Source organism: Myodes glareolus, chromosome 5 (genome assembly GCF_982192425.1).
Source record: "Myodes glareolus chromosome 5, mMyoGla1.1, whole genome shotgun sequence".
Taxonomy (NCBI): domain Eukaryota; kingdom Metazoa; phylum Chordata; class Mammalia; order Rodentia; family Cricetidae; genus Myodes; species Myodes glareolus.
The window spans coordinates 35,947,923-35,960,535 of record NC_142030.1 but is presented as its reverse complement, the minus strand read 5'-3'; the positions used below and the strand labels follow the sequence as shown (position 1 = coordinate 35,960,535).

The 12,613-nt window shown below is 42.5% G+C and overlaps 1 protein-coding gene across 7 annotated transcripts in view; it reads left to right on the top strand.

Moving 5' to 3' along the window:
* Positions 1-10,364, top strand: part of Ldb3 (LIM domain binding 3) — a 58,260-nt gene extending 47,896 nt beyond the window's left edge. For all 7 annotated transcript variants that reach the window (XM_087906267.1, XM_087906264.1, XM_087906266.1 and 4 more), the window contains 2 exons: positions 3,839-3,954; positions 7,403-10,364. In XM_087906267.1, the coding sequence (XP_087762393.1) occupies positions 3,839-3,954; positions 7,403-7,492 (206 nt within the window). In that variant the 3' untranslated portion in view covers positions 7,493-10,364. The remainder of the gene's footprint in view (positions 1-3,838; positions 3,955-7,402) is intronic.
* The last annotated feature ends 2,249 nt before the right edge of the window (positions 10,365-12,613 follow it).

Here is a 12,613-nt window from a genome sequence, read left to right as displayed (position 1 = left end):
CAGGAGCACCAGAAAATCGGATGAGGAAAAGCAAGGAGGCCAATTATTAGAGATAGCCTCATTTTGTAGAAAAAATGAGGAAAATGCCAATATTTTAAAAAATATCTGTACTAACAATTTTTTAAAGCCTCCAGGCCACACAAAATCAACTTTGAAATAGAAAAATCAATCAGTAAGCAATACTAAAACTTCCAGAAGTGGATTCAAGCTGTTTGAAGATCAAATTTGTGACTGGGCAATGGTGGCGCACACCTTTAGTCCCAGCACTTGGGAGGCAGAAGCAGGCGGATCTCTGTGAGTTCAAGGCCAGCCTGGTCTACAAGAGCTAGTTCCAGGACAGCCAGGACTACTACAGAGAAACCCTGTCTCAAAAAACAAACAAAACAAAAAAGAAAAGAAAGAAAATTTGTGGAAAAAAAAACCAATAAGGCTAGTTGAACCGTTTTTTTGCTTTTGGGTTTTTTTTCTGTTCATCTTTTAACCATAAAACATATATTGACTATGTAGTCTATATCAGTTTCTGTGAGATCTCTATGCTCAAACACCTTAAGCAAGGGCCAGCACAATGGCTCAGTGGGTAAAGGTGCTTACTAGGAAAGCTTGGCCGCCTGAATTCTATTCCTGTAATCCACATAAAGTAGGAGAGAACCAACCTCACAGAGTTGTCCTCCGACCTGCATACTCACAGAGTGTCCTCCATGGCACAAATCACGCACACTAATAATAGTAACAATAAATTTTAAAAAATCTTGGGCTGGAGAGATGTCTCAGTGATTAAAATCACTGACTGCTCTTCCAGAGGTCCTGAGTTCAATTCCCAGTACCCATATGGCTGCTCACAGCTGTGTATGGGATTCAATGCCCTCTCCTGGTGCACAGATGTACATACAAATGAAACATCAATATACATAAAATAAATAAATTTTTTTAAATTAAAAGGAATTTTAGGCAAAGTCATTAACGTGGTACATACTGGCATGGGCATTCAAGGACGATGGATGGAAATATGAAGTCGTCTAACATAAGAACCAGCAGTTAATGTTTATGCCAAATACTTCATGCATTTCTTAATCTGGTGCTATAGTTTTATAGTTGGGAAGGCTACAGTCCTAAGAAGCTGCCCCAGGTTTAACGAATGCTTTAATAGAACTGGACTTTGAACTAGCTTTTTCTTTTTTCATGCTCCATGTTTATAACCCTGATGGCATACTGCCTCTCAGTGTGTGGTCTAAGACAAAGAATAGACATACCATCCAGGAGATGAACAGAATCCAGGAAGAGGTTAGCTGTGGTAGAGCTGCAGAGAGGCAAATACATTTGGGGAGCTGCGGAATGCAGGGAAAAATGAAGTTTTTAAAGGAATTTGAACTCTTCTAGAAAAATCTAGAAAATGTCTACAGTAGTATGGTAGAATTGCTATGCTCTGAGAAAGAGCATAAGACTTTATGAGGCCTCAAGTATGAGACTCTGGTCGATATTTCTTTGAGTCTCAGTTTCTTCATCCACAAAATAAGACCAAAAATTAAAAAAAAGAAGTCTGTCTCTGAGAGACATTGTGAAGATCAGATTTATTCATTCATTTACTGATTTGCTTGCTAATGCAGTAAATTCATTGGTGTGCTGGTTTATGGCTCTGTTGAATACTGACCACGGACTAGGTGTTGTGTTGAAAGTACAAAGAAAAGTAAGGCATGATTCTTGATGTTAAGGTTCTTGTAAGGAATGTCATCTGTCTTCGTCCATCTTGTTTAGTATAATCAAATGTCTGAGGCAGGGGGATTTACAGCAAACAGAGTGGCATTTGGCTCCTGCTTCTGAAGGCTGGGAAGTCCATCGTCAAGGGCCACACCTACTAAGAGCCTTTTTATGCCATCCCATGTGGAAGGTGGAGGTGCAAAAAGGAGAGGAAAAAAACAGGCAATGGGAGGCCAGGTTCATCTTCAAAAGAATCCCACTCCTTCTGAACCTAGTCTCTCAATAATAACATTAATTCATTCAATAAATAGAGGCCGTGTGACCCAAATGCTTCCCGTCAGGCTCCGCCTTCTACCACCAGTGCAGTGACAGGTGTGCTTCCAACACGTGGGCTCAAGAACTCACTCACAGCACAGCACTGTCTTTGTAAGAGTAGTCAGTAAACTTCAAAGCATTATGAATAGCATTTTGTGGTATTATCTCCCCTGTTGGGGGAAGAGAAGGAGGACATAGCCCTGTGAAATAGCTCAAATAGTGTTTATAGTAGTAAAAATCTATGTCAACATGGATGCTCAATTGTAACATGAGGGCCGGGCCTGCTTGTTTGTGTTTTCTGTCCCTGCCTGGTACCCCACAGCCGGCAGGCCCCAGAGAAAATCAACCACACAGAGATTTCTATAAGTTATAAAGCTGATTGGCCCATTAGGTCAGGCTTCTTACTGGCTAACTCTCACATCTTGATTAACCCATTTTTCTGATCTGTGTTAGCCATGTGGCTCAGTACCTTTTTCAGTGGGGCAGCTCACATCCTGCTGCTTCCGTGATCTGGACAGGAGTGGGAGAAATCAGCTTCCTCCTTCCCAGAATTTTCCTGCTCTCCTTTCATCATTTACACTTCCTGTCTGGTTTTCCTACCTATACCTCCTGCCTGGCCAATCAGCGTTTTATTTAAAACATGATTGACAGAATACAGGCAATTCTCCTGCACCACTCAATGACAAAAGAATGGTCAAGCAAATGCCATTCCAAAATTACTAGAGTCTTAAGGATGAGCTGCAGAGATGACTCAGGGGTTAAGAGCACATATAGAAAAATAAAATAAAAAAGAAAACATAGAGTTCTCACAGACCACCCAAGTTCACATTCCAGCACCCATGTCTGACAGTTCACAACAATTGTCTGTAACTCCAGTTCTTGGGGACCTAACGCCTTCTCATGAACTAACTCCATGGGTACCTGCACTCACGTGACTATAACACCCCCTACACACACACACACACACACACACACACACACACACACACACACACAATTAACAATAAAAAATAAATTTTAAACAAAACAAAACAAATAAACCTTAAGGAGTCTGTACCTGGAGAGAGAGTTCAGCAATTAAGGGCACAAAGTGGCTGGGTTGTGGTGGTGCACGCCTTTAATTCCAGCACTTGGGAGGCAGAGGCAGGTGGATCTTTGAGTTTGAGCCCAGTCTGGTCTACTACAGAGTGAATTCCAGGGCTACACAGAGAAACCCTGTTGAGAGAGAGAGAGAGAGAGAGAGAGAGAGAGAGAGAGAGAGAGAGAACAAAAAACAAGAGAGGGAAAAAAAAGAGCACATTACTGCTCAGAGTGCCCACGTTGTTCCTACCACTCACATGGTTGCTTGTAACTCCAGCTCAATGGGATCCAACAATATTTTCTGAACTCTGTAGACACCTGGACTCCTGTATACACACAAAACTAAAGATAAAATAAAATCTGGAAGGTAAAAGAAAAGACCCTCATTCTTCCAAAATAAGCCCAGTGACTGGTCAATGAGGAATATTGTTTTTTAATTTCTGTTTGGGGATTGACCTGTTTGGGCTATCAGAGGAGCGAGAGAGAGAGAAAAGAAGCAATCACTCCCAAGGAAGTTCATGACAATTCCAGACAAGACCAGCATGAAGTGGTAATTAAATCCAAGTCTGAGCCAATGCAACATTGGTACAAATTACCAAAAGAGTAAAAAATAAAATCAATCATAAAAGGAGTACTATGTGAGATGTCAAAGCCCACTCCCCCAGCTCACTGATGTGGGGCTGTCCTGGTCTGGGATCCATGTTGCCGACTGTTCTTTGGGACTGCCTCACTTTGACTTTTATTTCAGACTACATCAATCTGTTCAGCACCAAGTGTCACGGATGTGACTTTCCTGTGGAAGCTGGCGACAAGTTTATCGAAGCCCTGGGGCACACCTGGCATGACACCTGCTTCATCTGTGCGGTACGTTTCTAGCCTGCAGCGGGTAGAAGGGACAAAGTACAGTTTCGTTGGCCAGCCCCTTGACACACAAATATACAGCTGTGACATTCTGGTGCCATAATGGTACTTAAAGGTTGCCAATGCCATGTCTTGATATGTCATGGGTAAAGAAAGCTGTGTTACAGACTGGAGAAATGGCTCTGTGGTTGAGAGCACTGGCTGTTCTTCCTGAGGTCTTAAGTTCAAGTCCCAGCAACCACATGGCATCTGACATTTATAACAGGATCTGATGTCTTCTACTGTCATGCAGGTGTACATGCAGATAGAGCACTTAATACATAAATAGATAAATGCTTAAGAAATGTGCATTACCAGAAAAAAATAATATTGTGCATAAGTTAATCTCAATTTTGTTATAGTATAAATTATTAATAAAAGTCAAATTCTTTCCTCAAAGATAAAAAAAAGAAAGAAATGTGCATTACCATTGATTATTTACAGAGCAGTAGCAGCAAAGTGTCCTAGGGTTTGGAAGACCAGCGTAGGTGAGGGCAGCAAACAATGGCCTAGAGAAGCAGCGGCTTCCCCAGGTTATATGCTGCCTTGGTTATGAAGCAGTATGAAGGACTTACCATGAACCCCAGTGCTCAGCTTATTGACTAAGTCTCTGAAAGGCTGAGATAAGGTTTCTCTTGTTCGGACCTTTTGAAAGCAGGATGAGTATCACTTTCCTTTCCTAAGTGGTCCTGTTCTTGATAGACAGCAGCCAGCAGATAAGACTGAGATTAACTATTAACCGTGTGCAGTGAGCTGAATCAGCAGGGCATCTGTCTAAGAGACTGGCCTTCCCTTTAGAGGGCTTTCAGCTGAGATGAGATTGGGAAACTGTGTTGCCTCTACTCAGACTTGAGTTGGAAACAGGAAAGGCTCATCCCTAATAAATCTCTATATTGTCAGTCTAACTGACTGAACTGTATTTAGGAAAATGGATAAACTATTGGTATTTTAAGAACGAGAGTTTCTCAAGGTGAATTTGGGGTATGTATGACATAACTGTGCTGTTTAGGGGCTGGGGATATAGTTCGGTTGATAGAGTGTTTACCTAACATCCATGAAGCCCTGGGTTCAATCTCAAGCTTCATATAAACCAACTATGGTAGTGTACACATATAATCTCAGCACTTGGGAGATGGAGGCAGGAGGACCAGAAGTTCAAGGTTAACCTTGTTACACAGTGGAGTTAAGGCCAACTTTGGATATAGGAAGCCCTGTGTATAGATAGATAGAAAGAAAGAAAGAAAGAAAGAAAGAAAGATAGATAGATAGATAGATAGATAGATAGATAGATAGATAGGGAAATATCTGTGCTGTTTAAGCCTGAATAATCTTTTACGAATTTAGGATGGAGACAATCCTAGTCATCAAGTTCACTGCCATGTATTTTGAGTTCTGTACTTTACTCCTGTGCCTCCACTATTTATGGGGTACATTGTGTTCAATGTGTATTAGTTTCCTAGGGTATAATACCAGACACTGCAGAAATATATCCTCTCAATCGGGCAGAGGTAGTACACACCTTTAATCTCAGAACTCGAGAGGAAGAAGCAGGCTGATTGATCTCCATGAGTTTGAGGCCAGCCTGGTCTACAATAGCTAGTGTCAGGACAGGCTCCAAAGCCACACAGAGAAACCCTGTCTCAAAAAAAAAAACAAACAAAAAAAAGAAAGAAAGAAAGAAAGAAAGAAAGAAGGAAATATATCCTCTCATAGTTCATCAGGACAGAAATCAAAACTCAAAGTACTAACAGCAGCCACACTCTCTCCTACCTCTGATTGCTAGCCATTTTTTCATTCCCTGGTTACAAAATTCTAGTCTTTGCTTCCATTGTTACAGTGGTGTGCTCTCTCTCTCTCTCTGTCTCTCTGTCTCTGTCTCTGTCTCTCTCTCTCTCATACAGAAAAGCTAGAATTGGGTGGGTCATGTTCTCTGATGGAGGGGCTCCAGCAGCAGCTTGGAAACTGAGTTTATTTTAGACATCCGAAACAGGAGGGCTAGGTTATTACATACAGATAAACAAGGAGGCAGGTTTAGCTAACAGCTATAGGGGAACAGCCTTAGGCTGTAAGCATCCAGGAGAAGGAAGCTGTTGTCTATACTTCCTACATATGGTCAACGTCTTAGTTAGGGTTTCTAGTGCTGTGAAGAGACACCATGACCACTGCCATTCTTATAAAGGAAAACATTTAATTGGTGTGGCTGCAGTTCAGAGGTTTAGTCTGTAATTGTCTCGTCGTGGTGGGAAGTATGGCAGCACACAGGCAGACATGATGCTGAAGAAGTAGCTGAGAGTTCTACATCTGGATCGGCAGGCACCAGGAAAAGAGAGGGAGCCAGTGGGCCTGGCTTGGGCGTCTGAAACCTCAACACCCCCCCTCTACTTCCTCCAACAAGGCTATACCTACTCCATCAAGGCCACACCTTCTAATGATGTCACTCCCTATGGGCCTACAGGGCCATTTTCACTCAAACCACCATAGTCAGCATCTGCAGACAGACCAGGGGAACGCTTTATCATTTCCCTCAGCCTGATCAGGAGAAGTCGTTGCTACTCCTATTGGACTGAGCCACTGGAGCCCTTTACGTGCCTCTGCTCATGTCAGCAATATACATTGACTCAGGACTTCATCTGCTCCCCACAGCATAGCATGAATTAGACTTTTTTTGTTTGGTTTATCACATATAGTCTCTATTCCACTAGCTTTAATGGATTTGAGTTCATGCTTTTCAGAAGTCTTTATCTTACTTGGGTATTTATTTATGTTTAAAGACAGAGTTTCGAGCAGCTAACATGCCCTTGAACTTTTAACCCTTCTACTACTACATCCCTAGCATTAGGATTTTAGGAAGCTCATCAAGCCTGGCTCGTATGATTCTGGGGATCAAAGCCAGGGCTTCATGCATGATGGGCAAGCAACTGGCTACTTCCTCAACCCCCTGGAAGTCTTCATGTTATATGGGCCACCCTACATATTCTATTCAGTCATTAGGGCTTTGTAGCAGGGTGGAGAAGAACAGGCTGTTTGTTCTCTTAGTTAGGTGCAACAGTGCATTTTTCTAACAGAGTGATTTTTTAAAAATTTTATTTATTTATATTTTATGTATGAGTGCACCTGCACACCAGAAGAGGACGTCAGAGCCACCATGTGGATACTGGGAATTGAACTTAGGACCTCGGGAAGAACAGCTAGTGCTCTATAACCGCTGAGCCATCTCTTCAGTCCCTAAAAGGGCGACCTTTTCTTCCATAGGATCTCACTATATAGCCCAATTTAGTGCTTGAACTCAGGACTCTTTTGCATCAGCCTCCCAAGTACTGGGATTAGGAGCATGTCTGCCATGTTCTGTTAGCCTGCTCACGTCTTCTCTGCTGCAAGATCCCATCTCACACTGTTCTGTCTTCCTTCCCAGGTCTGCCATGTGAATCTGGAGGGGCAGCCATTCTACTCCAAGAAAGACAAACCACTGTGCAAGAAGCATGCACATGCCGTCAACGTGTAGGGGCCCAGAGTGGCTGCTGCCCGGCCAGGCCCTGGCTGCTCCTGCTGCCGACAATGAAGGAGTCAAAGATCTTTCTTTTGGGGGGAAAGGGGAACGAGAGGAATGATTGAGCCTTTTGAAGTCTAATTTTAGTCTTTTCTTGTACACACAGATTGTGTATTTGCGCAGTTCAGACCAGAAGCCAAAAGAAGATTCTAAAACCAGGTAGTAATTAATCCACAGTTGGAACTGCACTTCAGCCTTTTAGGAAAGGATTCCAAGGAATCAAAACTGAAAAACAAAAAGCAACGTTCAAAAATGATATTCCTCCCCAGCCTCGCTGTCATCAGTGCAGGGACAGAGCTCAGGGCAGTTACGGAGAATCCAAACCACGCCGCGGAGTTCTGCAGGGCTCCTTGGCAAACACAATGATGTGCCAAACAGTATTTGCTGTGGGGTTATTTTTAGAGCCGGCACTGAGCGCTCCTTAGCTGAGACCCATTGGGCCTTCCTCACCAAAAAAGGAAGAGTCGTTCCTTCAGCACCACAGAGCTTCCTCTGTGCATCAGACTTCAGATGTCGAACAAACTGAAGCATGTAAGGGAAGCCCAGAAACCTGAAGCGATGTCGGGCCACCACTGGGAAAATGAAGAGGTTCCAGAAAGGTCTTTGGCTCATGCCACAGGCAACCGAGAAAAGATGGACTCTCTTTGCATCCCCCCCACCCCCCACCCGCGGCCCGGGTTCATTCTGAAACATCTAACATCCCTGGGAAGCTTTGCTCCTTCTGAATTGTCATGGGGAAGTGAACGTGGGTTTTCCAGTTTTGCTTTACAATGTGTCAGAAGAGGTTTGCAAAGGACTCTGGGTAGGGTTTAGCCTCTGTTTGGCTTGAAGAGGATCCTGAGCATGAATGTCCCGTGCATGTATTTCACCCCCACCCATGACTGCTCATGTTGTGGGTAGGGGGTAAAATACGTCTTCCACAGTCCTACTCTCAAACAGGCTCAGCGGAAAGAAAAGAGAGACGGCGCCAAACACAGGGTGGCGGAGCATGCGGTCATGCCCAGCTGTGCGCGGGAAGAGTAGCTTGCTTTCTGCCAACCTCAGCATGGGCTGCGGGATGCCCACCTTCAGGGCTGCACCGTGCTCTTCACTCGTTCCTTTAAATGCAGCACACCAATTACATATTCGTGCTGACTGCTGCAAGGAGGGAAAAGATACATTTGCCATTTGGGTCAGTATTTTGGAAATAGCATTGAACTAGACCTGGCCTTCAGAGTCCTTTACAGATACGTAGAGCTAGGTAGAAGTAGAGAAAGTGGCTCATTTCTGGGTTGGAGAAGGTACAGTCACTTTTCTCTCTAGGAAGTGCTGTTAGGAAGGATGTTGACGCAGGCTGTGTGTGTATGTGTGTTTCGCACTGGAGCACAGTGTTCCGGCACTCTACAGGCTCACTGCCCCTCTCTCTTTACTCCTGTTTGGAATTTTTCTCTTTGCACGTTTGAAATGCTTTATGAGAATGCATTCAAACTCTTCTTTCTTTTGAGGACTAAGGCTTTCAGGAGGCTGTCGTCCTACTGAAGGGTGTCACTCAGTCAGACATAGCCTACGGTAGCCCATGGGAATCACCAGTCCCCTCCGGGCAGCATGGAGGACAGTTAGAACTGTGCTCCTACCAAGCAACCCTTCTTTACTTTTGACTCAAAGCTCCAGGCTGAGTAAATTCTGCTGGGACAGCCTGGAAATTTGTTCAGAGATACAGAACAGTACCTTGTGCACAGTCTGTTATGTTTGGAAAGTACAAATACACAGGAACAAGGAGCTTGCTGACCAAACAGAAAGGTTCTAACGCAGCTGATTTTTTTTTTTAAAAAAAGTATCTTAGTGGGTTTTTTTTTTTTTTTTTTTTTTTTTGAGACAGGGTTTCTCTGTATAACAGTTCTAGCTGTCCTGGAATTAGCTTTTGTAGACCAGGCTGGCCCCAAACTCACAGAGATCCCCCTGCTTCTGCCTCCAACTGCTGGGATTAAAGGTGTGCGCCACTACTGCCCAGCTCAAAAAAGTATCTATTAAATGATCTGAAACTAGTCTTGAGGAAGGGAAATAAAATCCCTACCGTTATGTTTTCCAAATCTCTTTTTAAAGATTTTTTTTATACATGTGCACAGACACTGTTCCTCTGTAATTTATCATTTTCTGTAGGATCTTTAAGAAGAAAAGTAAAATATCCCAAAGGAAAGCATCACTATCATTCTATATTAAATAGTTGTTTTAAAAATATTTATTAGTTCGTGTATATATTTGAAGGAATCTTATTTTTCAAAAACAAAACATTTTAGGGGCTAGGTGTAATCAGAATTTTCCTAGCACTTGGGATGTTCTAGCTTCACTTCCCAACACTGCCCCAAACCAATTTAAAGGTGGTGGGCAAAGGAGCTAGTTTCCAGAATGGTACACTGGATGGGCCTGCATAGTGTTAAGGTTAAGGCTGTGTGGCGTTCAGGTTGACACGTTTCCCGTGACAGCAAACGGCTTTTACTGGCTCGCAGGAGGAGTATAGTTTGTCTTGTCTTCTTTTGTTGGCATTAATCTAATGTAATCACAAACACTCTCCTTTTGCAGTAGAATGACTTGTATTGGCAGTGTTTGTGTTACCAATCTAGTCTTTGTAATGTGAACTTCTCAGCCCAAGCATTCTTGCTTTGGGTCTTTTTCCTTTCTTTTTGGTAAGTTTTTTGAGGTGGAATATAATGTGTTAGAGGTGTGCACAAAACTATTTTGCATGTTTTTCTTTCTCTTTCTTCTTGTTTTTCTTTCTTTTATGGGAAGGGGGGTCCGCGTAGATTCTTTTTAGCAAAATAAAATTCAGAAAAAGATACACAAATACTAATTTTTATTCTGTGTAAAGTTCTTTCATTTGTCATTTTTTTAAAAAAAAGTAGCTGACATCTAAATGGCCACAAATAAAGTCTGAGACAAGAGTCCTGTGAATAAGAAACTCTGTTTACTCGCCTGTTGTGCAACAGCAGCACAGTGATTTTATTTATGCTATGTTGTATGAACAGCACACGTTTTATATGGGAAAGGAACTAATAAGCAGAGAAACAGGCCTCGGCTTGTGATTTTGGAGAGGTGCTTTTAGTTACTTGGTGGTCCAATGTTTCATATGTGGTCCTCACAATACAGCCTCCGTCTCTGGTACTACGGACACTATGATCAGGTTGTTTGTTTGATTTTAAATTGTTATTTCATTTTGTTCTTTTTAGTGTGTGTATAAGAGCAAATGTGCCATGTTGTGCGTGTAGAGGTCAGAGGACAACATTCAAAGGTCTCCTTCCACGATATGGGCTCTGAGTACAGACTCAGGCCATCGTGTTCAGAGGCAGGTATCACTACCCACTGAGCCATCTCAATAGCCAGACTTGTTTGTTTGTTTGCAAATTTATATATTTCTAAAATTTACATTTATTTTTATTTTATGTATATGAGTGTTTTGCTTGCATATATGTCTGCTCACCACTTGAGTGCCTGGTATCTTTAGAGGCCAAAGAAGGGTATTGGGTATTGGATCCCTTTGAACTGGAGTTACTGATGGTTGTAAGCCACTGTGTGGGTGCTGGAACTTGAACCACCATGGTCCTCTGCAAGAGTAACAGGTGATCTTAACCACTGAGACATCTCTCCAGCTCCAACTTTAAGATTTATTTTTATTACTTTTTAACTATGTGTATATGCATGTGTCTGTGTATGTATAGGCATGTGTGTTTAGGTGCCTGAAGAGTCTAGAAGAAGATACTGGATTTCTCTGGAGCTGTAAGCAGTTGTGTACTGCCTGACATGGGTTCTGGGGACCAAACTCAGATACTCCGCGACAGTCGTACAAGCTCTTAACCACCAAGCCATCTCTACAACCCCACAGATTAATTTTTATTTTGCTCCACATAGCTGCAAATACAGAACAGTTGCTCTATTCCTTTCATTTCCTCTTTTTCCCCCAAGTAAATTCAGAGGAAAATCTTCTAGTGGCATTAAGAAAAAATAATACCAAACAGGCAGTGGTGGTGCATGCCTTTAATCCCAGCACTCAGGAGTCAGAGACAGGCAGATTTCTGTGAGTCTGAGGCCAGCCTGGTTTACAAGAGCTAGTTCCAGGACAAGCTTCAAAGCTACAGAGAAACCCTGTCTCAAAGAAAAACAATACTGAGCATGGACAAAGCCCTAAGTCTGATTCCTAGCACCTTACAAACCATCCCAGGACTCAGTAGGTAGAGGCAGGAGTTTAAGGTCACCCAGGACTACACAGTGAAACCTTATCTCAAAACAAACAAGCAAGCAAACAAATGTATTACTTTAGTAGTGATAGCAATTTGAAGTGACAGCAAATTTTTAAATAAACAATAAACAAAATCTCATAAAATCACAGGATTTAAATTTGGAGGTGACTAAGAGGTCATCCAGGGACCTTCTAAATGTGAGACTAAGGTCTGGAGGGGGAAGTGGCCTGTTACAAAATCAGCCAGAAGCCACGGAATAAGGATGGACTTTGACATGATGAGACCTGGGCTTAGGTCAAGGCTATTTTATACACTTTTAGTGACACTGGGAGAGACTTTTTTAGGCAATTTATCCATCTGAAAAAGACAATAACACTTTTGCCACAGAGCTATTTTGGAACCCAAATGTAAAACCTTCTGAAGAAGCTGGGTGGTAGGGGCGCACGCGTTTGATCCCAGCACTCGGGAGACAAAGGCAGGTGGATTTCTGAGTTTGAGGCCAGCCTGGTCTACAAAGTGAGTTCCAGGACAACCAGAACTGTTACATAGAGAAACCCTGTCCCAAAAAGACAAAACAAAAATTCTGAAGAAATTGCAATTCAAATTTTCATCAAAATGTAATATTAGTCATTATTACCAACACCAGAGCCACCGGCCCTGCTGCGTTTTCTTCACTCTTATTTATTTTCCACCCGCTCCACACACACAGCCTTCTGGGAGAACTAGCTGTGAGAATAAATGATGTAACAAATAGTTCAAAAACATGAACCACAGAAATCAGAATTCAGCATCATGAGCCTGCATCAAAATTTCTATCCTTGACTGAGTGTTGGAGGCAAAATAAAAAGTATTTGTCCTGAGCTAC